Below are 26,873 nucleotides of genomic sequence, written 5' to 3'. Positions count from 1 at the left end.
ATCACAGAATGGTTTGGAAAGGACTTTAAAGCTCATCTAGTTCCAATCCCCTCCCATGGGCATGGACACCTCAACCTAGACCATACTGCCCAAGGCTTTGTCCAACCCAGCCTTCCAACTATTCTTCAATACCAGAATGCATATTTTGAAAAAAAACCCCACAAAAACAACCAACACACCACCTCCCACCCCCCAAAAAAAAAAAAAAAAAAAGAATGGGCAGTACTCCTCTTTGCAAGTTAAATATAAACTTTAGGAAAGCCCCGCAGTACACACAGTTGTAAGATGCTTTCAAGTGGGTGTTGCGGAGGTATGACTCTCTCTATAAGTTATCCAAAAGAGATGGTAAGGACAAGGAATTTTTCCTATCAATTTCATTCAAATAATCTCAATTTCGATGTAAATCAGACAGTATTATTTCTCCCATCATTTCAGCAATGAAAGCCTGTTTATTTTTAAAGGACAGCTGCTGTAGTGGCTGTCATTACTAAGCCCAACCACTCACTTATGGCCATAAGCCTGGAATCTTTCATTCCTTCCTCCCCTCTTGTTCCAGAAAGCCAGAACTGTTCTAATAGGCTATCACTTGGTGAGCCCACTGGCACATTCAGAAACCGCTGGCTGTCAAAACAGTGAGACCAAGCTGAAAAGTAGAATTCATAATTGGACTAGTGGTCCTAAGAATTGTGAAGGAGAAATTTTATATGTTAAAGAACCAATACAAACAGCATCTTGAGGTGTTTGCCAACCAATCACGAACTGTCAAACTAGTCACTAGCAACTCATTAAACCTAGAAGAACATGTCTTGCATTGTTTGGGAAGAAAATACTAACAACATAAGATTTTGAACAGTGCCCAGAAAAGAGTCAATAAAACTGCCTTGGATTTAAACTTCCAAATATTTTTATATTGTTGTGATGTCATGCAACTAGTCTGGATCTTTGTTCTGTGCTATCTTGTCTGTTTGTAGCTGCTGCTCAAACAATGCAATAGACACAGAAAAGTTTAGCTTTTCTAGGCATTTACCATAGAGCTAGAAAGTGTGATCACTGTGCAATCAAGAAGGCATAGGCAACAAACCCATGGCACTACCAAACTACCAAAATCCGCATTCATTCACACAGAAGTGATGACAAGGGAAACTCCATAGGATATTTTAAAAGTCAAGCCTGTGTCCCCTTTAATTATCTTTCTACACAACAAAGATCTTTTGCAGCTGTTAGTGATCACTCTAAGACACTTATGTCCTCCTGAATCTTAATAATACTGTCCTTCAGGCTGCTCAGAGCTCCCACCTATGGCTTATTCAAAAATTAAGTGCAAACTGAATTTAAATCAAAACCACTCCACATCTAAACTAAAACCACCACAGTCCTTTCTTTTAAGAAGTTTGAAAATAAAATTGATTCACATTATGATTTCCAAGTCATTATATTTGAGACACTCTGGACTAAGAGGAGACATTTCCAAAGCATGGGAGTACTCTTAAAGAAGGATCTCTGAAGCCTTTCAGTTTAAAAAAATTAAGTAATACTGAGAGTGTATTCCAAGCAGAGCGATCAACACAAATTGGGAAGTAATGCAACCAGCTCTACCCAAAGAACATGCAAATAGACAGTAAAGCCTCTATAGGTTGGGATTGAGTAAGTAGACCCTTATGAAATTTAAGATCTTAACTTCAGGATGTATTACAATCATTTAACTTTTATATTGACAAATGGAATGACGGCAATCCTGAATGAGCGGAAGACTGGCTGCCTGAAGAATTTTTAATTCAAAGAACTTGCTGAATGTGCCATCAGTATACATCTGAGGTAATACACAAGACTGCTGTAAGACTTGAGTAAAAATTTGTTCATAACTGTAAGAGAAAATAAAATGCAACAGCAAAGAGAAGACTCATCCTGCCAACTGCTTTAGTCTGCTGACAAAGCATTTGCTATTATCTGTAGTAAGTGGATCTTTACTAAGAAATTCTCATTTTTACAGCATAGACAGTGTAGAAAATTTTAACTGGAGAGCTTAAAAAAACATGACAATAACTGACAAAGAATTACAAGCTTTGCTATGATCATATTCATATCTCCATGTTGGTTCACAAAATACTTCTCGCCTCCTTGTCAGTTTGCTGTAAAATATTTTTTAAAGTCAATTATTCACTTACCTTCAGAGTAACTGCAGTTGCTTTGATAATAAAATCATTTACAGATACTTTAATGTCATCTGCAAAAAGAAAAAAGACAATGATCACTTGTGGGAAGAAAAGACGAACTACAACCATAAAAGCCAGAAAACTTCTCTCTCCTTTGGGGCAAAAGGAGTATCACCAAGGAAGTCTCCTGAGCACAGACTAGCTGTAACTAGAAGGTTAAAAGAGCTGCAAACTTGAGTATTATTACTCATTCTTAGCAGTAGCAGTCCATACATGCTTTATGCTTTACATATTTACTGCCTATGTAGAAATCTATTGTAGGATCAAAATATATAGAGACAATACTGGAGACTACTATTTGTTATGTAGTGTGATGCATTAACTGGTATAATTGCAGAGATCAGCTTTTATTCAGCTGCAAGTCAGAAGAATGTTATTGTCCAGTGACACCTGGAGCCTTATAATGTGAGAATTAGCAAAGTGAAGGCATCTGTAAATCCCTAAAATGGGTTAACGATATATTCTAGAGCAGGCTGCAAAACAATACAGTTGGTAAATTTGTTAAATTACAAGCAGAGCTGCACACTAAAAAGGCAGCATCAGCCAGAAACAGATAAAGTAACCTTGAGAGGACTGGATTTTTTTTATGTGACCCTAAGAAATACTGCGTTAACACTTCAGACACCTGCTTTCTTTCCCCAAAAGCTTGTGAGAGAGGAAGGACAGAAACAATGGCTCTATTTGCTTTGCATTATTTTATTCCAAGTTTTGGGAGACCCACAGCACTAACTAAAATCAGACCATCAGCAGAAGCGAAGACTATAGATACAACACAGAATATGCCACAGTTGCTGAAAGATTATCCTGGAGATACGCAATATTTGCACAGTATCAAATGTATCCTCTCACAATAAAAGTGGTACATTACTCTGCTACCATCATCACTGCTGTCAGCTGAACAGACCAAGTACTACAGATACTTAATTTTTGAGTCCGATTCATGGCATGGAATACCCGTACCTTTCAAAATACTTTTGTAGAGGGAAATTTAGAGATCATTAAGTGAAATCATCTTAAATGATCATCAATTTGGAGGAATGAACCAAGTACCTACTTACCACATAACTGACCTGCAATCTATACCTGAGAGCACCAGAATTCAAATGTAACATGATGGAACTTGCAAGCACTATGTTGCATTGACAGAATTTCACATCAGACAAACCTGCATCTTGGTCATCAAATATATCTTGGTTTCTCATATTATGATTTCTGTATTACATTTCTCACCCTTGGCAAAATTGTCACATTCCACTAGGGGGACAACAATACAGTGAAAATACAGGAGTACAGTTAAATGAAATATGTCTGATAATGTTTTACCCTCATTGATGTTTACAGTAATGAAAACTGCTATATTTAACCCCCAAAATAAAGCAGCTTACAGTAGGGAATGCTGCATTAAAACTTCCACATTACTCCTCATCACACAGTAGAAAACACCATCAATTTTATCAGAAAAAATATCGCTAACCTCAGACACTAAAAATAATTATTATTCTTTTTGAAGAATATTCCACATTTTAGAGTAATTTAAGACCGGAATAATCACTTACAGATGATCACAGTCAATCATACTACAAGATCTCGACTAATTTATCCAGTATATTCACCAAATATTTCTAAATATAATATAATTTAAATTAAGAGGATTATAATGTTAAAGTAATAAAAGCTTTCACTCAGGTTCTTTACCCAACTAAGAAAAAGTCCTTAAAAAAAGAAAAAGGACACTAAGCAAACAACACTTTTGTGATACTTTGCATGAAAATGGAAGTGTCTTTCTGAAAAATGTTCCATTAAAATATCCCACTTTTTTTTTTAAATGCACTTTGTTGAATGGAGAGTTTGGAAAAAAGATTCTAACCTGCAGAGTTAATTTTTAAATCATTAAGCATCCTATCGCAAAATGCACTGAGCTGACTTTAGCAAAATCAGAAACAGTTTTAGCAAAAATAATCTTTGCTTATGACCTTAAACTTCAAGAACTTTTTCAAAATAAGTCAATTCTGTGAATACAAGTTGAGACAAAATGGCAAAATCTAATTTCTTAGTCTTATACATAAACATTTCTGTATAAATAAGACATGGCAGACAGAAAAATTAGGATTTACACATAAATATTGATATTTACACATGAATATTGAGATCTAAAACTTTTAAAGCAATTCTCAATGTATATTTTAAAATTATTCACTTTTCTGTGGGACAGTTTTCCATTCCACCTCTGTCTTCCTGTATCTTGCTAAGCTGTACAACTCAATAATCACAGGCAAGTACAGCTTGAGTCCAATGTACAGAAAATTTAAAAGGATTCTTTGAATGCATAGTGTTCTGCCTATACAAAAATCTACACCTCCTGAGCAAGAAATAAAAAAAAATTAGCGATACAAGGCAAACTATGTGTTAGTACCACATGTTATAGTAAATCAGTTTAATCACTAACCTTTGGCCAATTCTTTTCTTAATCTTAAAACGGCATCAATGTCACAGTCAGCAGCAGCATAGGCATGAGGTATTGTAGTCTTGGACTCTGTTAATCTCTTGGCAATAACTCTTCGGATGTTGCTAGCAGGGATTTCTGTGAATGTGCCCTGAAAGAAATTATATGTTGCACATTAAATATTGAGAGAGCAAGCACGCATCCCCTTTGCTGATAGAGGCCTCAATACTGATGCGTTATCATCAGTGACTACTGCTCACTTTTAAAATCCCCTAGGTATCAAAAAGCAATACATTCCAACTACTGAAATTAATACGATCAAGACCTTTGAGTGTTTTAGACTATTACACCGCACTGTTCTGTCTGCCAGACCTGGCATATTGCTCACAATATGTCCTGCTCCATTTAAACTTTAATAGAGTGTTTTCTCAGTAAGCTATTGGTTTTTCAGTGGTTCCTTAGGACAGGCTTTACTGCTTATCTTTTTCGTTATTCTCCTCTCTCCTTCCAGGTATATACACAGTAGTGTTTCAATGTACACATTCTCGCAACAGGTTCACAGAAGCAAGTAAAATTTTTAAGAATCTCTTGAAATACAAGTGACTATAGAAAGCAAAAAAATACATGATTTTCCAAAACATTATTTTGTACACCTCATCTATAGCATGTATGCTACAATCTGAGTAGTACTCAGCACAATAAATTACAATATGGGTATTCTGGTGCAATCATAGAACCATTTTTTTCTGTAATGGAAAAATATCTAAGTTTGAGCTTTACACACTGTGTTCAGTTCTCTGTACAGGGGAAAAAAAAAAAAAAAGAAAAAAAAAGCAGCATTTTTTGAATATTAGGAAGTGCAGCTACATTGTAAACTTCAACCTGTAAAGATACTTCAAATTTAGCTCTAGACCCAGAAATGTTTTTCCCTCCATTTTTCACCAAAGCTTTTCAATTGCTCCTAATGTGGATTTAAGAGCAGACAATTACTCTAACATTTCAAATTAACACAGAAACTGTACTTAGGTGCTAGAGTTTGCAAAATTACTCTTCAAAGCAACCATTAGGACCTTGCCCTCCTCGCTTCCAGACAACTCTGTGGACATTTACCTATACTTACATTGCAGGAAAGGAAAGAAAATGAAGTAAAGAAACTCAAACCCTGATTAATTTTTACTGTGAGTTTGGAAATACATACTGATATACTGATTCTGCAGGGAAAGCATGCATTGTTGATTTCCTACCTAGTGGAATCTTTGTTTGGGGACTGAAACAAAAGTGTTGCCTCTCTGACTTCCCCCTTTCCCAGGCCTCCAATGTAAGTTTTTCATGGCTTCGATCTACATATTACACAAAGTGGTGTGCAGACCATAATTTTGAGAGCTCTGCAGTTTGAATTATACTGCTTTGGATTCTCTCAAACATACTCAAACCACACATGTCTGGGCTTGGCATCTGGGTGGCCTTAGTTAACCTAGTCTCTCCAGTTCTGGAAATCTCATAAAGCTACTGAAGTAGTCATGGCAATACATAGCAATAACAATGTTAAGGACCTAACAGAACCCTTACCGGTGCAGCAGGTTGTCCTGGTGTTGACAGTGGTGGAACTGCTGGCCTTGGGTAAGCAGGAGGCACAGCTGTTGCTTGTGAAGGCACTGCAGTAGGCTGGGGAGGTGCTGGAGAAACCACAGGTTTCAATTCAGTGGGTTTGCCCTTCTGCTTCTCTTGGAGAAGTTTAAGAGCATCCCTGGTGATTAAACAGAGTGAAATACTGACAACAGAGAAACCATTTCAAAAATTTTCAAAGTATTACTAAACCATCACTTATTTTAATTAGTTAGCCACTTCTGTCTGGGATTTTTTAACCAATTTAACCAATTTTTAACCAATGCCACTTAATGTGCATTTAAATTTCTGTAGTGAAACCAAACATTAAGAACATGATCACTGATCAACATTAACCTTGTTTTCTCTTCTGTGATGTCTTTTCAGTAAATCTCAATAATTTTTGTGAATAAAAGGGCTTGAATATGCAGTAACTGAAAACATTTGTGTTGGAGAAGTGTAACATTCATCATCATTAATTGCACTAACGATTCTTCTAAATTAATTATAATTAATTAATAATAATTAATTAATAAATTAAATTATTTATACCAGAGTACACTTACTCAGTCTATAAGGTCTCAAATAATAGATACTTCATCTGTTACCATAGAATCCTAGAATGGTTTGGGTTGGAAAGGACCTTAAAGCTCATCTAGTCCCAGTCCCCTGCCACTGGCAGGGACACCTTCCAGTAGACCAGGTTGCTCAAAGCCACATCCAACCTGGCCTTGAACACTGCCAGGGATGGGGCAGCCACAGCTTCTCTGGGCAACCTGTGCCACTGCCTCATCACCCTCACAGAGAAGAATTTTTCTCTGTATCCTTCTGACAAAGATGTACAAAAGGTGTAAATAGCATACACATCCATACTTTATAAGCAATCTGAAAGACAGCACCACTGTAATAAATCAAAAACTGAGTAACACCTAACAGACCTCGGGTGTGACTCAACCTTGTCTAACCTAGACCCCTCTCAGGGTCTTTATACCGATACAGCTACCACCACAAGACTTCCCTCTTGTGGGCACAGTATGACAGACATAAGTAAACTCCCATCTTTAAGCTGTAACACTACATCCAGCCCAGGTACACGGTATTTATAGAACAACATGCTAAAGATCAGCACCTACAAGGCTAAAAAGAAGACTGCAATTACATCTCCTTCAACAGATTTCAAGGGAAATAAGCTATAGTAAAATTTCAGTTTTGCAGTTTTAACTGCATCTATACTAGCAATTTGTTAGAAGAGCTGTATCAGTCAGATCACCCCTCTACTCTAATTCTCATAACAAGTCTATATCATCCACCCAAGACAAAGAGAAGCTCACCATGACGTTGCAGTGTGTGCTTGCTGCTCAGAAACCAACCATGTCCTGCACTGCATCACCAGCAGTGTGACCAGCAGGTTGAGGTTTCTCCTCTGCTCTGGTGAGACCTCACCTGAACTACTACATTCAGCTGTGGGACCCCCAGCACAAGAAGGTACATGGAGCTGCTGGAGCAAGTCCAGAGGAGACCTCAAAGATGCTCCAAAGGCTGGAGCACCTCTGCAGTGGAGGCAGGCTGAGAGAGCTGGGCTTGTTCAGCCTCGAGAAAAGAAGGCTACAGGGACACCTAGGAGCAGCTTCCAGTACTTAAAGGGGTCAAAAAGAAATAAAAAAGAAATCTGTAGAGCAGCTTTTGACAAGGGCAGGTAGTGACAGGACAAGGGGAAATGTCTTCAAACTGACAGAGGGGAGATTTAGATTAGATATAGGCTTGACGATCAAGTAGTGAGGTGGATCGAGAACTGGTTGAAAGGAAGAAGGCAGAGAGTTGTGGTCAATGGCGCAGAATCTAGCTGGAGGTCTGTGACTAGTGGAGTTCCTCAGGGGTCGGTGCTGGGACCGGTGCTGTTTAATATTTTCATCAATGACCTGGATGAGGGAACTGAGTGCACCCTCAGCAAGTTTGCTGATGACACAAAACTGGGAGGAGTGGCTGACACACCAGAGGACTGTGCTGCCATTCAGCGAGACCTGGACAGGCTGGAGAGTTGGGCGGGGAGAAACTTGATGAAATTTAACAAGGGCAAGTGTAGAGTCTTGCATCTGGGGAAGAACAACCCCATGTACCAGTACAGGTTGGGGGTTGACCTGCTGGAAAGTAGTGAACGAGAAAGGGACCTGGGGGTCCTGGTGGATAGGAGGATGACCATGAGCCAGCAATGTGCTCTTGTGGCCAAGAAGGCAAATGGCATCTTAGGGTGCATTAGAAAGGGAGTGGTTAGTAGGTCAAGAGAGGTTCTCCTCCCCCTCTACTCAGCCTTGGTAAGGCCGCATCTGGAATATTGCGTTCAGTTCTGGGCCCCTCTGTTCAAGAAGGACAGGGAATTGCTTGAAGGAGTCCAGCGCAGAGCCACAAAGATGATTAAGGGAGTGGAACATCTCCCTTATGAGGAGAGGCTGAGGGAGCTGGGTCTCTTTAGCTTGCAAAAGAGGAGACTGAGGGGTGACCTCATCAATGTTTACAAATATGTAAAGGGTAGGTGTCAGGATGATGGAGCTAGGCTTTTTTCAGTGATATCCAGTGATAGGACAAGGGGCAATGGGTGTAAACTGGAGCATAGGAAGTTCCACGTTAACATCAGGAAGAACTTCTTTACTGTAAGAGTGACAGAGCACTGGAACAGGTTGCCCAGGGGGGTTGTGGAGTCTCCTACACTGGAGATATTCAAGGCCCGCCTGGACAAGTTCCTGTGTGATGTACTGTAGGTTACCCTGCTATTGCAGGGGGGTTGGACTAGATGATCTTTTTAGGTCCCTTCCAACCCTTGGGATTCTGTGATTCTGTGATTCTGTGATAAGGAAGAAATTCTTCTCGCGGTGGTGAGGAAAAAGACATTTCAAAGTCATATCTTTTGCATGGAAGAAAGCAGTTTTGCAAAAATATTTTTGTTAGATAATTCTATAGCTACTGAAAAATCTTTGCTACATCTCCATGACAACTAGGGAATGGTAATGAGGTAGCTCAAAGTCCTAGAGGGTTTCCACCTGCCATAGCCTAGTAACACACCATAAATTACCACTATACTTACATAATTAAGAGTAAAATTCTTATAATTCGATGTTACATAGGATATTTTATCTATTCAACTCCTGATTTTACCTCAACTCAGCCAAATACCATAGGAAATGTAAAAAAAAAAAAAAAAAAAGAAAAAGTCTGCTTTTCTCTAAAAAAAATCAGACATCTACTGCCTGCTTCCCTGGATTCAATTCCAAGTTATGCTGACCTGGTTGTCTTTGAACAGAACTAAAATTACAGTAGCTAACAAGGTCTGTGTAGACGCATGATGACATTTGTCAAAAGGAATAATTTTACTGAGAACAAAAACAATATTCCTGCCAAAATCTTCACCTCCAATAGCATAATGCGAAGGTAATGCACCATTTTGATACTAAGGGGTCTGGACCTACCACAACACATTTTTATACACAAGTTCATCACTCCAAGGGTTGAGTGCCAATCTTTATATCAGAATAGCCAAAAAGTGTACTAAACTACTAGAAGCCTGATCATAACAAACCACAGGTTTGTATACAAAAGCCCTTTAAATCAAAGATAAGGAAAAAAACCCAATAGGAGAAAAAACGGCTCAGGATTTCCTACCATCACACTTCAATGCTCTCCCCAGACTAATAAAAAAGGGAAGAAGTTAAAACCTGACAGACTTCATAACTGAACTATAGTGAAAGAAGATCTGAACTCCCCAAAGAAAAGGAGGTGAAGAAAATATGACACCGGCATTTTATTTTAGCTCTGAATATATCTCTGAGTAGCAAAATTTGTGAGATCCACAATGGCAGCTAATGATGCCTAGGAGCTGACAGCCATCATTAGCCTGAGCTGCAAGAAAAATAGTAGCATGTAGCTCAGATAGGATATAAAAACAAAGAGAGATGGGTTTCTTTATTTTTAGTCAAAGGCTTCGTATAATAGTTCCTAACCTATTCTCCACATTCTCAACAGGCCTTTCAAATGTAAATAAGCCATTTCCCTTTAGAAAAAAATGGAACAAAACGTTGGCTTTTTCAATAAATGGACATTTCAAGTTCATGGAGATTGCTCTAGGTTCAAAAGAAGAAATACGGGAATATGAGGTTGAAACATTATTGAAATATCTACATACTCTTTAGTGAAAATTCCTCGAGGCCCAGTAGGTGTAAGATTGGCTGTATCTAGTCCATGCGTCTCCAAAATAATGCGAGCTGCAGGACTTAGGCGAACCCTAAAGAAACAAGGAGAAAAAATACACTATTTAAACAATAAGATTAATTTAGTTAATTTAACGTACATCAGGAGAAACTACAAAATATGCCCTCTAGTTCAGAAGGAACAGCCAGGGAAGGAGTTCTGTACCACGGCTGCAAACTTTTCTCTTACAGCAGTGATGCAATATTCTGGTGGATACTTCTGGAAAAGGGTCATCAGTGAAGAACCAAATATCTTTTAAGACAAACTTGTTTTAGTAATATCAAAAAATGCATTTTAGGAGCTCAGACAAGAGTGTTGCTCACCTCTTATTTGTTTGGCTAGCTGTAATTGCATCATTAATGCAGCTTAGTTCTAATTATAACATTACCTTTGCCCTAGATTTAATTTTATTTTGTAGCATTGATGAAATGGCTACTTTTTTGGAAAGCAAAAGCCATACAGATGTAGTTGCATAATTCAGTGTCTGCTTTAGAAGACTAAATATCAAGTTTTCCCACAAGCATACAGTTTAATCAGCATATACTCCAAGTATGCTACAGTACTAGTAAACCTGTATCTGCCATCTTGACCTAGATCAGTCAACAATTAAACTTCTGACTGGAAACATGAACAGTGATCAACTACAAAGAACAGGACATCGCTACAGAGTGCACTGTGCACCTCAGCATGATTTGCTCTCTGAAATGAGGGGAAAAAACAAACATTTCGAAAAGAGATTTCAGAATTTTTAAATATAAATGCAGCAACATTTTCATAAAAGTATTAAGACTTGGTTTCAAGACTTTCCACAAAATCTCAAACTCATGATTTCCTAAAGGAGAGCATATTTGCACCACACTGAGTTTTAAGAACTGTTCATAAGCAGATGCCAGAAAAAAATGTCTTAAATGATCAACTGATTCCAAAGATTCTGATACATTTCTAATCAACAGCTGCAGTGAAACAGAGGCACATCCGATGTTCTTTTGCACTAAAATGCAAAACACAGTCCTTTAAAGGAACCTTCCTGTGAACGATTCATCTACTACAGGTAACATTTCGGCAATGATAACCTCAATTAGTTGTCTTCCACTTGCATGAGAAGAGCCTAAATGATGACAGCAAAACCAAACATAGCAAACCAGATAGAAAAGGTAGTGAGGGTTGGAAAAAAAAACCAAGAATGAAACCAAAAAACCCACCCACAAATAAAGATAAAAAAAACCCAACCCCAAATAAAGAAAACCAAACAGTTTGCATAGCACATGCTACCAAAATTAGTTTCTTATTGTTTTCTTTCATACATTGTAAATTTACAGCTTTGGTTTTATCACAATTGACTCCAATCAAGGAGCAACATCTTCAAATGAAGCGCATCCTGCAACCTAACCAGTGATACACTACTATTACCTGACTAACACTTTGGGGTTAATTTACTCTCCCATTTGAGATGTTTGTAATGCTTCAGAGTACTGTAACTAATCAAAACAAAACTAACACAGAGCAGAAAAATCCACAGGTTTGAGGTTTTTGCATTCTACTACTATGAAAAGAAGAAGAAAATTTTTCTACTATCAAAAGTGCAAGAACTTGGAAGGGTTTTGGAGTGTGTCATTTGTTTGGGTTTTTTCCTGAAAAAGAAACAGAAAACAAGCTGTAGGTAAACTGAGAATCTGATGCATAAGCATTAGTGTCTGTTGTATATGAAGGTAACTTCTTCCTAATTTAAGCTTAAAATCCTTCACAAAGCAATTGTATGTCAAAATAAAGACACATCCATAGAAGGTGCTCTAATAAAATGACATTGTTCAAATTGACTTACTGGGCTTCCAAGCAAGTGAAATATTCTGGGCAGGCAAGTGTTTTTGCCTCACATGTACTGAAACATTCTCTTAAACTAAAAGTTAAATAGTAGGTAGAAAGGGGCAAAGACTCTTCTTGGTTCAGCTCCACTGATCTAGATGACAGTTACATTTTACAACAAACATAAAAACTTACGGCAATTTTCCAGGTTGACGCTCCAGCTTAGGAGGGGCTGAAACTGAAGGACCTGCAGGACTTGAGGTAAGTGCAGGTGCTGGTGGAGCTGGAGAAGATGGAGCACCACCATCAGCTGGTATTTCAACTTGCTTCCAGTCCTGCCCTTCCTCTACCAGCAGACCAATTACTGAGCCCAAGCGTACATTTTTGCTTCCTTCTTGCACCTAAATTTAAGGCAATGAGAACACTGTTACATATTGTGCTGTCTAGACTAACATGACAAAAAATGGTAGATGGGAAAATTTCAGGCATATTAATGACACTTCATCAAGGAAATAGAACACATTTTATTCCTACTATTAATTAGATGACTCATGACTGAAATGAATTACAGTTGCTATTATAAGGTGAGGAATATTAATTTATGCCCCAGAATCCTATACATAGAAAGCTAGTAATCCAAAATCAAAGTAAGTTACAGACAACTGAGTACCTCCAAGAATAAAGTCACATTAGCCACTGAAAAAAGATGAGGGTGTCTAATCTTTGCAAACAGCGCCTGAAAATTTTGCTGGACACATTGAGCAGCTGTACTTAGACATATCTCCTCTGTATCCAGCCGTGTTACGTCTTAAAGTACATAGAATCTTGTAAATTTAGACACTAATGAAACAAAAAGAGACCAAAACCCAACAACAGCAGTGCCCCATTACTTTTTTTTTAAGAAGGTAACATTCCTTTTCCACCATATTTCACCTCCAAGATTGTCTATTTTAAGACAACTGGTGCCAAATAACAAGTCTGTCCACCAAGAAAGTGATAGCGCTTAGGGTTGATATATACACCACTACTCTCTTGATGCATTCTTCTCCGTTAATACCCTGAAAAGCTCACTCTGCAGTGGAAGTTTTATACAAAACAGTTTCTGCTCATACAAATTCTCATTTAGGTCATGAATGATAAAATGGATATTAACTCCAGATCTTCAATAAGCATTCATCATCTGGTTTTGGTCCAAATAGAAGGAATAAGTAAAAAAACAGTGTTAATTTAAGAAGCAGCTCTACTGAAAGAATGATCACCATTATGAAATCACCCTTCTGATACTCTTAGCCATTTAATTTTTGATCGCATTTTACACTGAATTAGAAGTGATCATTAAAACACCTATTCACACAGAAAAGAAATATATGCACAAGTATCTGCTTTACTTTCAGCCTGCTCTTACACCATATATACTTACATTATACAATCAAGAAAATACATGAAAGGTTACAGAAGTTGAATTAATTTCATCTAATGAGACTTGTATCTTTAGAGATAAAAACCAAAGTATTAGGCAAACTGTGTTTAACCTGACTCACTTTTCCATGCTGAACGAAGTCAAGATGGTATAGAATTGTAGCTGGCATCAAAGAACGTAAAATTTTTCCCTCATTTCTTTTAGCAAGGGAGTGAACTTCAGACAGATGCTGGTAACTCAGATTAAACATTCTTAATTTCCCATCAAGCTTGAAAGGACAGTCTTCTCAATCAGAAATCATCTCCCCATCTCCACAAAGCTGAGGCAGCCTCATGTTAAAACCTGACACAACCATCCACTGAACACCCAATACAGTGCAGAAATACCCACAGGATACTGCAGAAACACTAAGGATCACAACTGAGCTAGGAAGAAAAAAAAACCACACAAGCAGAAAATACCTGATCTTACTGCTCTCCTATTATTTCAGTTACCAAAACATCAGGTTTCTTTTGTACTTTTTAGGAGACTGTAATAAAAGCCTATTCAGGAATCTATTCTGTACTGTAATACTTGAGCCCACCATTTCTAGATTCCAAAAAAGGGCATTAATAGAATCATAGAATCCATTAAAGACTGGAATTGCACAATAATCTGTTAATGTTACTCCATTAAAGCTGCCCCTCTTCCCTTAATCTGAAAGACATTGTAGTTATTTTCCACATCCTGGCATCTCCTTCTCAGACTCAGCTCTTGGCATAGGATTGTTATTGCATGATGTAGATATCTGAGTGTCCCTGCTCCATTATACTGATACCATGTAATTGCTGAAGAGTCTGGTTTTAATCTATCAAAAACTGTGCCATGACAGCAATCCACACAAAGGCATTTTGGAATTTGGAATGCATTTGGAATACATGGCAGGAAACAGGAAAAACAAAGCTTCTGAAATACTAATGCTACTTAGAGTGCAAAATCCTATTTAAGATTATCCACGTTTATCTACCCAATTTCTAAAAGGAAAAAAAAGAACAACCAAAAAACCCAGTATTGCTGGAAGTGGTGGAGGCTAGTGAATGTTCAAGCCTTCACAGGATACATTAGGGAACCCCTCAAATGTGAAAATTTGGGAAAATCTTAGTGGGCAAAAAAAAAATATTGAAAGGGAAAATACTTTCTCTGTCCTTACACACAATTAATAACAACTTTCCATCCCTCCTTAAAGAAAATATACTCTAAAATACATTTCCCATTATACATATTTAATGGACAGGAAAAATATAGTCTCGCTTAATTCTTAAGCATCAAACATGAGCTTGCAGAAAATGTAATATTTACTTTTACACAGAAGCAGCAACAGAAGGCCAGAGTTTTAGCTTCCCTCTTCTAAATCCTAATGAGAACTAACATTGGGTCATTTTGAAATAAGAAACATCTTTTAAAATTATCACAAGAAAGGACAAGACATAGAATTTTACTTGTGTTTTTCGAATACAGTATATAAAGCATAGCAGAGGACTTGCAAGCAGACCTTAAGCAATGCAGGGTTAGAACTATGCCCTTCATCCTGATCCCTATATTCCGGTTGTTATTGCTTCCACCTTAGTACAGAAAAGGATTTAAAGCCAAGCATATACAAAAAAAAACCAAAAAAGCTGATCATTATCTCTGTTGTATATGCACATACATACAGATACTCCAAAATTATGTTCAGAGAACATTCATACCACCTCTCCTTATTTTAGTTAAGCCTAGTCAATATAGAATCATAGAATCATAGAATAGTTAGGGCTGGAAAGGACCTCAAGATCATCTAGCTCCAACCCCCCTGCCATGGACAGGGACACCTCACACTAAACCATCCCACACAAGGCTTCATCCAACCTGGCCTTGAACACTGCCAGGGATGGAGCACTCACAACCTCCCTGGGCAACCGATTCCAGCGTCTCACCACCCTAACAGGAAAGAATTTCCTCCTTATATCCAATTTAAACTTCCCCTGTTTAAGTTTTAACCCGTTACCCCTTGTCCTGTCACTACAGTCCCTGACAAAGAGTCCCTCCCCAGCATCCCTATAGGCCCCCTTCAGGTACTGGAAGGCTGCTATTAGGTCCCCACGCAGCCTTCTCTTCTCCAGGCTGAACAGCCCCAACTTCCTCAGCCTGTCTTCATACAGGAGGTGCTCCAGTCCCCTGATCATCCTCGTGGCCCTCCTCTGGACTTGTTCCAGCAGTTCCATGTCCTTTTTATGTTGAGTACACCAGAACTACACACAATACTCCAGGTGAGGTCTCACAAGAGCAGAGTAGAGGGGCAGGATCACCTCCTTTGACCTGCTGGTCACGCTCCTTTTGATGCAGCCCAGGATACGGTTGGCTTTCTGGGCTGCGAGCGCACACTGCCAGCTCATGTTCATTTTCTCATCGACCAGCACCCCCAAATCCTTCTCCGCAGGGCCGCTCTGAATCTCTTCTTTGCCCAGTCTGTAGCTGTGCCTGGGATTGCTCTGACCCAGGTGTAGGACCTTGCACTTGTCATGGTTGAACTTCATAAGGTTGGCATCAGCCCACCTCACAAGCGTGTCAAGGTCCCTCTGGATGGCATCCCTTCCCTCCAGCATATCAACCGGACCACACAGCTTGGTGTCATCGGCAAACTTGCTGAGGGCGCACTCAATCCCACTGTGCATGTCAGCGACGAAGATGATTTCAAGAATAAAGGAAATTAATAATTCTAAGAACTGTCCTCTGGGTCAGCCCACCTTGTATAAAGTTTCATCATGAATAGCCAACACAAGATAATGTAGCACAGAGATCACACAGCCTGGGTGAAGTACCACCCAAAATTCCATATTCCTACCTGATTGCAACTCATTTTTCACAACTCTGAGAAAGATGTCATAAAATGCAACATTTCCAGACATAATTAATAAGGTGTGAAATATAAAAAGCAACATAATTCAAATTGGGTCAGTTGAAAAACCAATCAATATATATAGAATCATGTACCATGTACCAGTAGTTTGGTACATGTATAAAATAAATACAGCAATTATTTCTCATTAAGAATGCAAATAAATACATAACTCTGAAAGCTGAGCAGCAAGAAACTGAGCTATCTAAACTAAGTTTTGAGGCAATGCACTGAATGACAGTCTGAAGAGAAGTGATACTATCCTTATCAGACAGGAAGAGCCCCTACCAGTATTTTAGCCAATATGCCATCTTCACTTGACTCCATGGTGACCACTGCTTTGTCCGTTTCGATTTCACACAAGGCATCTCCAGTACTCACTGTTTCACCTGCAAAACATAACAGAACTGATGAATACTTAGCCTAAACTTCCTTTCAGATATATTTAACCATGGAAGATAGATACTTCTCCATAAAAGACAGCCATTTTACATTCTTTAACATATTCTATAGCTAGTTTATGATCCATAATTATTTATCATATTGTATCTTTCACTTCCAAACAAAAATGCCAAGATTCATGCTGCAACAGAACATTAACATGTTCCAAAGTCTGCTGTTCACAGTAGGTTTTCCAATAGACAGGACTGGAAAGAACACTTTGGCAGACCATATTTTTGCTCTTCTGCTTTGTAATAAGAGAGCAGTATTTGCAACAGAAGTTACCTGACCCGAATGCAACTCTCCAAGATTATATATAATGCACTTGAAAAACCATGCTGGGTTTTGTGGGGTTTGGGTTTGGGGGAGGGAGGTTATTTGTTTTTGTGGTGTTCTATGTTGTTGGGGTTTTTTTGTTTGTTGGTTGGTTGGTTGGTTTGGTTTCTTTCTTTTGAATTATTCACTTCTTATAGCTAGGCTGAACAATTAGGATCTCTGCTGAAGCTATGGCTGCCCTAGCTGCAGCTGCCCTGGAAGTGCTGAAAGCCAGGCTGGACAGGGCTTGAAGCATCCTATCTAGTGGAAGGTGTCCTTGCCCATGGCCGGGGGTTGGAACTAGATGAGCTTTAAGGTGTCTTCCAACCCAAACCAGTCTGTGATTCTCTGTTTAATTACTGACAGAAAGGTATCCAAATCACATGATACAAAACTTTGTTCTTTGCTGTACTCTGGCAATCAAATCAAAATTCACTGAGCAGAGAGACTTGAAGTCCTTGGAGTGGTGTCTCAGAAGGCAGCAGTTACACTGCACTGCAGTGACTCTGCAGGAGTCACAGTACAGGAAGCTGCTAGCACTGTTGCCTATTCTGTTTCCTGCCCACAATAACAAAAGGATTTCAGTCTCCTGGGCTGTCAGTCCATCTTTCATGAATGCTGAATTCATACATAATGAAAACAAGTTTTCAGAAATACAGTTTTATTTTTATGAGGACTTTATCCCCCCAGGGAATCAATATGACACTGTATTAACAGAGAGAAGGAAAGAGTCAAATTGTCAATTAAATTAATTTTTCCTTCTGCAGTACTGTCCGTCCTGTGAAAGCATAAAAATGAAGACATTTTATACTTACACAAAGAGCAGAAAAATTACCAAAATGGTGTTCTTCTGACCCCTGCTGGTTAAACAGTGGGAAAACCATTTCCTATGCAATCAACAGCTTGCTTCTATCAATTACTCTAAAATATCTGATAATCTCATATCCAAGAAAATAAATATTTATATTCAGTAATGCCACTACAATTAGATGGCCAACTCACTGGAAGATTCTGTAGTTATGAGCATCCCTTGCATACAGGAGTATAAGCATTAAATCACTTTGCTTTTTCTTCAAAATTTAGCTTCACTTCTTTAAAAATTATATTTTCCAGACTGTCAGGGGGAAAAAAAATATCCATAGGAACTAATTAAGGCCACCAATGGTCCAAATAAGAGAATATACTAGTCAGTTTCGAGCTTGTTTCTAAATAGGAAGTAGAGCAATAAAATCCTGAAGTCATTTTCTCTCAAAGTCCAACCATCAATTAAGATTTTAATTTAATTAAGTGTGGAGCTTTTTTCATTTTTTCATTTTGTGTTGGGGTAGAAGTAGTGGAAAATAGAGTGGAAAAAGAAAAAGACATTGCATAGCTGCTGCATCCTAAGATCTTTTTATGATCCCTTCTACTCCACTCTGGTGAGACCCTCTCTCTGCTAAGGCCCTCCCTGCAGACAGACTGCCATACTGTTTCTAGTAAATTCCGCAGAAATTATTACTAGAAGTTTTACAAGCAAAAGGTCATGTCCACTCCTGGAGTGACAAGCTGCCTTCCAGACATCTCTCAAAATGTATTAAAAAAAAATGTGTAAAAGCAAAGTACTCCTGGTAATATAATGATGGAGGCTTGATCAACACTTAGAGGAAATTGCTTATAAAGGCAAACCTGTCAAAACACAGGTTTAGTTCACCAAATTGTGTCTGTTAAAAATAATTTGCTTTAAGGGATTTTTCTCTTTTCCAAACATGCTCAGCATCTTAGACATCTAAAACTGTCCGAGAATAAGATATATACGAATGGACATCCAAAAGTACAGTCAAAATCCAGTTTTAACTGTAATTGGAGAGGCGGAATAGTAGGGGGAAACATCTCCTGACATAACAGGGACTACCAATTCTTCTGTAGATCATTTTGACTTACATACAACTGATGTGAAGACAAAACATACACTCAGACTACTTATCTAGCTGTTCCAACATATTTTAACGCAAGTACATTACTTTCAGTTGTCAGAGCACAGAGAACTCAGGAGAACCATGGCTGGTAGGGTTTTTTGTGGAAGAATAGTCTGGGTTTTGATTTGGGGTTGTTTTGGTCTTTTTTGGAAAGAGAGTTACCCATTTGGAATTTGAATTATTAAAGAATTTTTTTTATCAGCTTTAATTGTAGACTATAATTTAGAGAAGAAGTAAGTCCTGAATAGCAACTATAGAAATACTGCATCTTCCATGTTATTTTCTAAAGCAGAGGCATAATGAAACAGAGACCCTCCACAAAGTCAAAGGCTCTCGAACTTCCAAAGTTCAGCATGACAACACTGGCAATTAAAAGCAACATACACAATCTCACACCCTGGAATAACCTAATGAAATGTTTCAAAAATATGCCCAAATGCAACGTTTGAAAGAAAATGAAAGGGAAAATGTTTCATTAACTCAGAATTTCAAAGTGGGCATTGTTCAAAAAGACACCATCCATGTACCAAACATATTGCTTCAAGATACTACGATCCACCCAGAGAGAATGATCTTATTCTTACAGAACAGGTTTATATAGCTGAAGAGTTACAACAAATGTGGCCATGGAAAAATACTATCTTACCTTCCTTTTTTAACCATTTCACAATGTTTCCTTCCTCCATCGTAGGCGACAGTGCAGGCATGAGGACTTTAATACCAGGTATACCTGTAACACAAGCACATGATTATCTAGATTATATACTTTTTCAGTATAACTATGTTCTCAGTTAACTGCTTAACACAAATGAAACTAAAAGTGCATGAATCTGAAAGACACTTGAACAAGATTCACTATGATGCTCTTTTAGGCTTGCATATGAGCACACACTCTCAAGAGCACCAAAGAAAACATGGCACTCAGTATAGATACCTGCATGTTACACAGAGATCAAGGCCAACTTCAGTATGCGGTCTTAAATAATACAAAATATTAATCAAATTTAAATCTCTCTTATGTAAAAATATAATATATAAACTTTGGCTCTGCTGAAGATGACTTCAGATACTTACCTCCTTAAGCTTTGATTAAATTTTTAACGGAAACTCTGTCCATGACCAAGATTTTGTACATTATTAAAAATATACAAACCAGTGTTTCCAAGTACCCCTCAGTTCAGCCTGACCAACTGAACCATTCTTCAGCAGATGGAAGTGAAACAGGGTTACATAACTCGGTCAACAGAGATGTAAACAAAAAAAATGCACAGCTTAGCTCGTGTGTGGTTGGAGCCCTATTGTGTGTAGAATGAAAAAGCAGCTATAAATACAAACATTAGAAAAATAAAACAAACAAACAAACCAGCAGCTACTTGAAGCTGTGATTACTTCATAGTATATGATTCTATGACTTGTCCTCTCATTTCCTGCTTGTCAGGAAAGGAAGGCTGAACATAAGACTTGTCAGATACAAGCAAGCACAGAAGAGAGAACACACACACACATACCTCAGTCCTCAAGAGAGGCCAAAACTGCTGTACTCAAAAGAAATTGGATTAGAGGTATTGATACATTCCCTGCTGAAGAAGCATAATGTGCTACAGGACAGTGTAACTAAGTCCACTCACAAATTCCTCTGTGGTATCTACCATAGTTCTCCCTAGCTATGCAGTATGCCAGCCGTATGATTATGTACATACCGGACAGGCTTCTGTCTCAGAGGACTTCTCCATCTTCAGACTTCTAGTCACGTGCTTGCAAGCAAGAAGACCAAACGGGGTGTAAATGTGCAAAACCTATCTAGCCACTTGTTAGAATCCTTTCTAACTCTTCACCAAGGGCTAGATACTCACACCCTGATTATGACCTCTGTCTTAATACCGAACTGCAACATTAAGAGCACACCAAGGCAAAGCATGTAGTTCCACTTCCCCAAAATTCAAATACTAAAAAAAGAAATAAGAATTCAAAGTCTTGAATTCCTAGACCATAGGCTTCGGTGGTCTTATTAAAATCCAGCACAGACACTACATACTCCTCTATCCTCTTCTTGGCCACAGACCGTGGTATTTTTTTCAGGATTAAAACGTATCTTTGAAATAAATAAAGCCCCCATGATACTTGTACTCCAAACACTGATAATCCACCTCTTTCACTGATGAATTTTTCCCACGTATATTTTTTCTTTCTGTTGGGAAACCCTATTTACTTTTCAGGTTTGTCCTGGGTTCAGCAGTAGCAGCCATTTTTCTCCTTCCTAGTAGCTGGTGCAGTGCTGTGCTTTTGACTTTCAGCCTGGGAACAGCGCTGATAACACCCATGTTTTTAGTTGCTGCTCAGTAATGTTTACTCTAACCGAGGAATTTCCGAGTCTCATGCTCTGCCAAGGAGGAGGGGAAGCCGGGAGGAAGCAGAGACAGGACACCTGACCCAAACTAGCCAAAGGGGTATTCCATACCACAGAACGTCATGCCCACTATATAAACTGGGGGCAGTTACCAGGAAGGGCTAGAACACTGCTCAGTTAGGGTGGGTATCGGTTGGCAGGTGGTGAGCGATTGTATTCTCTTCTCTTGTTATTTCCCTTATCATTATTATTATTGGTGGTAGCAGCAGTGGTTTGTGTTATACCTTAGATACTGGACTGTCCTTATCTCAACCCATAAGAGTTACATTCTTTAGATTCTCCACCCCATCCATCCGGAAGCATGGGGAGGAAGGGGGGGGAGTGAGCGAACGGCTGTGTGGTTCTGAGTTACCAGCTGGGCTTAAACCACGACAGTTATTTTTGGTGCCCAACATGGGGCACGAAGGGTTGCGATAACAACAGATCTGACCAGAGTGTGTCTAATCGTATTTGTGATAAGCATTCATTGTTTCAGATTAATAGTCACTCATCACAATGCTGATTTATTGGCTCACAAAGTTGTTGCTCTTGATCTCACAGTTTCAGCATGTCGTACCTTACAGCTGGTATTTGCTGTTTTAGTCTTTATCGGCTGGGGACCTTGCGCTAAGGTTCTTGTTTCACTGTACTTTATGGTAACAACTTGCCATACAATACAGTCATTGATCATGAAACGGATCTGGCTTGCATTCCCAGTGTGGTCACCACCCCTATAATTTGGGAGGTATATAACAGAAGTGTATAGCAATTACACACCTTTTTTCTCCCTCCTCGGGTGTTCAGCCTATGACAGAGACGTTCCCACACACCCTAGTGACAAGTACAGCAGCTACTCAAACTCTGACTACAACAGATAACACGGCTACTCCAACTCCAAGCACAGCAGCTACACCAACCCCAAAGACAAGTACAGCAGCTACTCAAACTCTGACCACAGCAGACAGCGCAGCTACTCCAGCTCCAAGCACAGCAGCTACACCAGCCCCAGTGACAAGTACAGCAGCATCGTTTGAGAGTTCTGAAGGTTTTGAATGGTATTTGAATGCGTGCCAATGTAGTGATCCCCATCACAATCAGCAGGCAGGTCTTAAGGGTACTCAGAGTGTGCTTTATCCATGACCATTTCGTCTGATCTCATAAGTTAAGCGGAGTCATGTTTGGGTCTTGTCTAGATTAGACGACGATATAGGAGGACCAAGAGATTTTCCCCGAGGCTGGACAGCCATGAGTGGCGGGGTGTGTGGGACACTATGGGCAAGTATCTAGCCCACTGGGCCCCTCCAGTGCTTTGGAAGCATCAGAGATGGAAGGCAGCTGTATGGAGCCCCCAACAACAAGTTGCAGAAACTGCTGAAGGGGAGGGTGAATTATTTTAGCCTGGTGGGCCCATGACACCTCAGGCCATCAGGGCAGAAATGCAACATACAGATGGACTCATGATCGAGGGGTAGACTTAGCAATGGACACTATTGCCCATGTTATTCATGAGCGTGAAACATGCTGCAATTTAGCAAGCCAAGTGGTAGCCTCTCTGGTATGGAGGATGACGGCTGAAGTACAAATATGGGGAGGCCTGGCAGATTGACTACATCACTCTCTCTCCTGCTCTGAAAGACTGTTACAAGAGATGGAGCCTGACATCATGGACCGGATGAACTCAGCAGCATTATAGGGACTGGCCCACGCACTAAGGAATGATCTCTGTGTTTGTGTGTGTGTGTGTGGACGTATATGTATATATATATGTGTGTATATATATGAGACAAGAGTGATAGTATATTGAAAATGTGGGATCTGAGCATGACATGAATGGTATGGAATAAGGGGCGGATACTGTCCTGGGTTCAGCAGTAGCAGTAATTTTTCTCCTTCCTAGTAGCTGGTGCAGTGCTGTGCTTTTGACTTTCAGCCTGGGAACAGCGCTGATAACACCCATGTTTTTAGTTGCTGCTCAGTAATGTTTACTCTAACCGAGGAATTTCTGAGTCTCATGCTCTGCCATGGGGGAGGGGAAACCAGGAGGAAGCAGAGACAGGACACCTGACCCAAACTAACCAAAGAGGTATTCCATACCACAGCATGTCATGCCCATTACATAAACTGGGGGCAGCTACACGGAAGGGCAAGTTCACTGCTTGGGTCGAGCTGGGTATCAGTTGGCGGGTGGTGAGCAGTTGTATTCTCTTCCCTTGTTATTTCCCTTATCATTATTATTATTGGTGGTAGCAGTAGCGGGTTTGTGTTATACCTTAGTTACTGGACTGTTCTTATCTCAACCCGTGCGAGTTACATTCTTTCGATTCTCCTCCTCATCCCTCTGGGAGCAGGGGGAGGAAGAGGGGGAGTGAGTGAACGGCTGCATGGTACTGAGTTACCAGCTGGGCTTAAACCACGACAAGGTTGAAATTGACCAATTTCAAGTTTCCACGGTTAAATCTTATGTCTTTCTTGCAAAGCTTGAAAGATTTCTTGTTACAGATTCCCTCTTTGTGACTGTCTATATACGGAGACAAGGTCAATTCTTAGCCTTTTCTTTCCTTTGACAAACAAAATAAAAAGATCTGAGAAGTTCAGTGTAGGTAAGCAACACACCACCACAACCTCGCAGCACCAAATGCTAGGCACAGCCAGGCAGCAGATCACTTCAATCTGCCAGCTGATTGATTCTATTTAGTAAACTCAGACCTGGAAAAGTGGCACTACACAGCAGCAAGACCCATCCCATGGCAGGGGGTTCTTCCAAGGACAGGGCTCATGATACAGCCCATGCCTTAGCCAAGCACACTGTATCTCTTGTCATTTGATCCAGTATACCCAAGTAGCATTCTGTCATACAGCTTACAATACAAGACATATTACCTTTCTGAGCTTTTAAGGGTAGTTCTGAGGCCAAATAAATATATCTCTCTAGATACTGTTCTGTATGAGTAGTTTCCTGGAACCTGAGAGATTTTTGAGGTTCTCTCTTGAACTAGTATATCTGAATGTCTATTCAGTTAGAGAACAGAAGTAGACATGTAGAAAGTACACTGTATACAACAGCAAGAATCAATTCTGCTTCTCTGATAGCCAGCATTAAGGCTTATTATCATTCTATAGGAAACACCACCACTTTTCTACCAGTTGCAGTATTGCTCATAGCAAGTAGCATTGAAAACTCAAAAATTAACCCCTTCCTTCTCTCCCCATTATCCAGAAGAAAAAGGGTAAGGAAAGAACCTAGAAGAATTCTGAGCTGAAAAGCACATCACCTGGAGTAAAAGTGCTTCTCATCCTCACTTCCAAGTCCCAAAAGTCATCATGGTGAAGAACTCAGAGAATACAAAGACAGTACTGAAACTTCAACTAATGCACAATGCTTTTTAATTGTCCACCCACGTTCCGTAATTCACTAACGTTAATACGTACAATAAAACTGACCTTGTCTGTCACACTGCTACAGGATTATGAAGGAATAAATTATTACATTTGTAGAAGACTACAAGTATTCAGCCATATTTCAGAGATAAGGTAAAGTTAAAGACATTACACATTTTTTCCATTACTTCCATTGTTATTTAATCTCTCTTCCCTCACCACCCTAGTGGATGGACCTCAAGGCCCATCCTTGGTGCAACGCCCTCCCACTATAAGAGATCAGGATTGTGACCACCCAAGGAACCTGAACATCCATAACTCTATGGCACCCGACAAGATACTTCAAGAGTCCTGAGGGAATTGGCTGATGTAGTTTCCAAGCCACTCTCCATGGTACGTGAAAAGCCATGGCAGTCAGGTGAAGTCCCTGGTGACAGGAAAAAGGGAAACATTGCAGCCCTTTTTAGAAAAGGTGGAAAGGAGGACCCTGGGAATCACTGACCTGTCAGCCCCACCTCTGTGCCTGATCCTCCAGGAACAGATCCTCCTAGGAACTCTGCTATAGCGCATGGAGGACAGGGAGGTGATTTAGGACAGCCAGCATGGCTTCACCAAGGGCAAGCCCTGCCTGACCAGCCTAGTGGCCTTTTGACGATGGAGTGACTACATCACAGAAAGAGCTATGGATGCCATCCATCTGGACTTCTGTAAGGCCTTTGACATGGTCCCCCATAACACTCTTCTCTATAAATTGGAGAGAGATGGAGTATATGGGAGAACTATTCTCTTCTGATGAGGAACTGGTTACGGTCACATCCAGAGGGCAGTGATAAACAGCTCAGTGTCCAGATGGAGATCAGTGATGAGTGGTGTCCCTCAAGGACCCATACTGGGACCAACACTGCTTAATCAATGACATACACTGTGGGATCGAGTGCAATTTCAAAGTCTGCAGACAACACTAAGCTGAGTGATGCAACTGACATGCAACTGAGGGCCAGAATACCATTCAGAGGTACACAGACAGGCTGGAGAGGTGGGCCCATGTGAACCTCATGAGGTTCAACAAGGCCAACTGCAAGGTTTCCCGCACGCAGGTTTACTGGGACAACCCCCGGTATCAACACAGGCTGGGGGTGAAGGGACTGCGAGCAAACTTTAGGACAAGGGCTTGGGAATAGCGGCAGATGAAGAGCTGGACATCAGCCAGCAATGTGTACTCAAAGCCCAGAAAGCTACCTACCTGGTAGCACCAGGCACCCCCATCTCTCTGCCACCTTGCACACAGCCTTTACTTCTCCCCAGCACCAATCCTCACCCACCACTTAACTCTTACACACACACCCCTGCAACGGGCCGTTGGCACAGGCACCCGACTAACAACGACGGGTGCAGGATGCACCCGTCACTCACCCAGCAGCTCCCGGGTCCCGTGCAGACACCTCCAGCCCCCTCGGGAGAAGGCCACGCCAGCGCCCAGAGCTGGCGGCCGCCCCAGCAGCAGCCGCGCCAGTTTACCACCGCAGCTCACCCACAAGGAAGCCGCCATCTTGTTTCTCCTCGCGTCCCTGCCTTCCCCGGTGCCGGGGCTGTCTCTGTCACTGCCTGAGCAGAAAAAGGATCGACCCGCCCCTCACCCGGCACTGCCGCTTTCCCGCACACCAGACCCGAGGGGGGACTGGTCTGCACATCCCATAACGTCCAGCCCACTAGGATACCGCACGGCTCGGTGATGCACAGTCGCGGTAGACAGGCGCTCAG

The 26,873-nt window shown here is 40.2% G+C and overlaps 1 protein-coding gene across 2 annotated transcripts in view; it reads right to left on the bottom strand.

Moving 5' to 3' along the window:
- The window catches only part of PDHX (pyruvate dehydrogenase complex component X), a 35,671-nt gene extending 8,811 nt beyond the window's left edge, over positions 1-26,860 (bottom strand). The window contains exons 1-8 of one of the 2 annotated variants that reach the window (XM_065683152.1): positions 26,644-26,860; positions 19,995-20,078; positions 16,926-17,026; positions 12,499-12,704; positions 10,436-10,534; positions 6,226-6,403; positions 4,660-4,807; positions 2,166-2,224 (exon numbers count right to left, since the gene is read on the bottom strand). In XM_065683152.1, coding sequence (XP_065539224.1) covers positions 2,166-2,224; positions 4,660-4,807; positions 6,226-6,403; positions 10,436-10,534; positions 12,499-12,704; positions 16,926-17,026; positions 19,995-20,055 — 852 coding nt within the window. In that variant the 5' untranslated portion in view covers positions 20,056-20,078; positions 26,644-26,860. Of the gene's footprint in view, positions 1-2,165; positions 2,225-4,659; positions 4,808-6,225; positions 6,404-10,435; positions 10,535-12,498; positions 12,705-16,925; positions 17,027-19,994; positions 20,079-26,525 lie in introns of both variants that reach the window. The other variant, XM_065683151.1, reaches the window with a different exon arrangement.
- Between the last annotated feature and the right edge of the window lie 13 nt (positions 26,861-26,873).

This window comes from Lathamus discolor, chromosome 6 (genome assembly GCF_037157495.1).
Source record: "Lathamus discolor isolate bLatDis1 chromosome 6, bLatDis1.hap1, whole genome shotgun sequence".
NCBI classification, from domain to species: domain Eukaryota; kingdom Metazoa; phylum Chordata; class Aves; order Psittaciformes; family Psittacidae; genus Lathamus; species Lathamus discolor.
The sequence above is the reverse complement of the archived record's forward strand: the minus strand, read 5'-3'. Positions and strand labels throughout refer to the sequence as shown.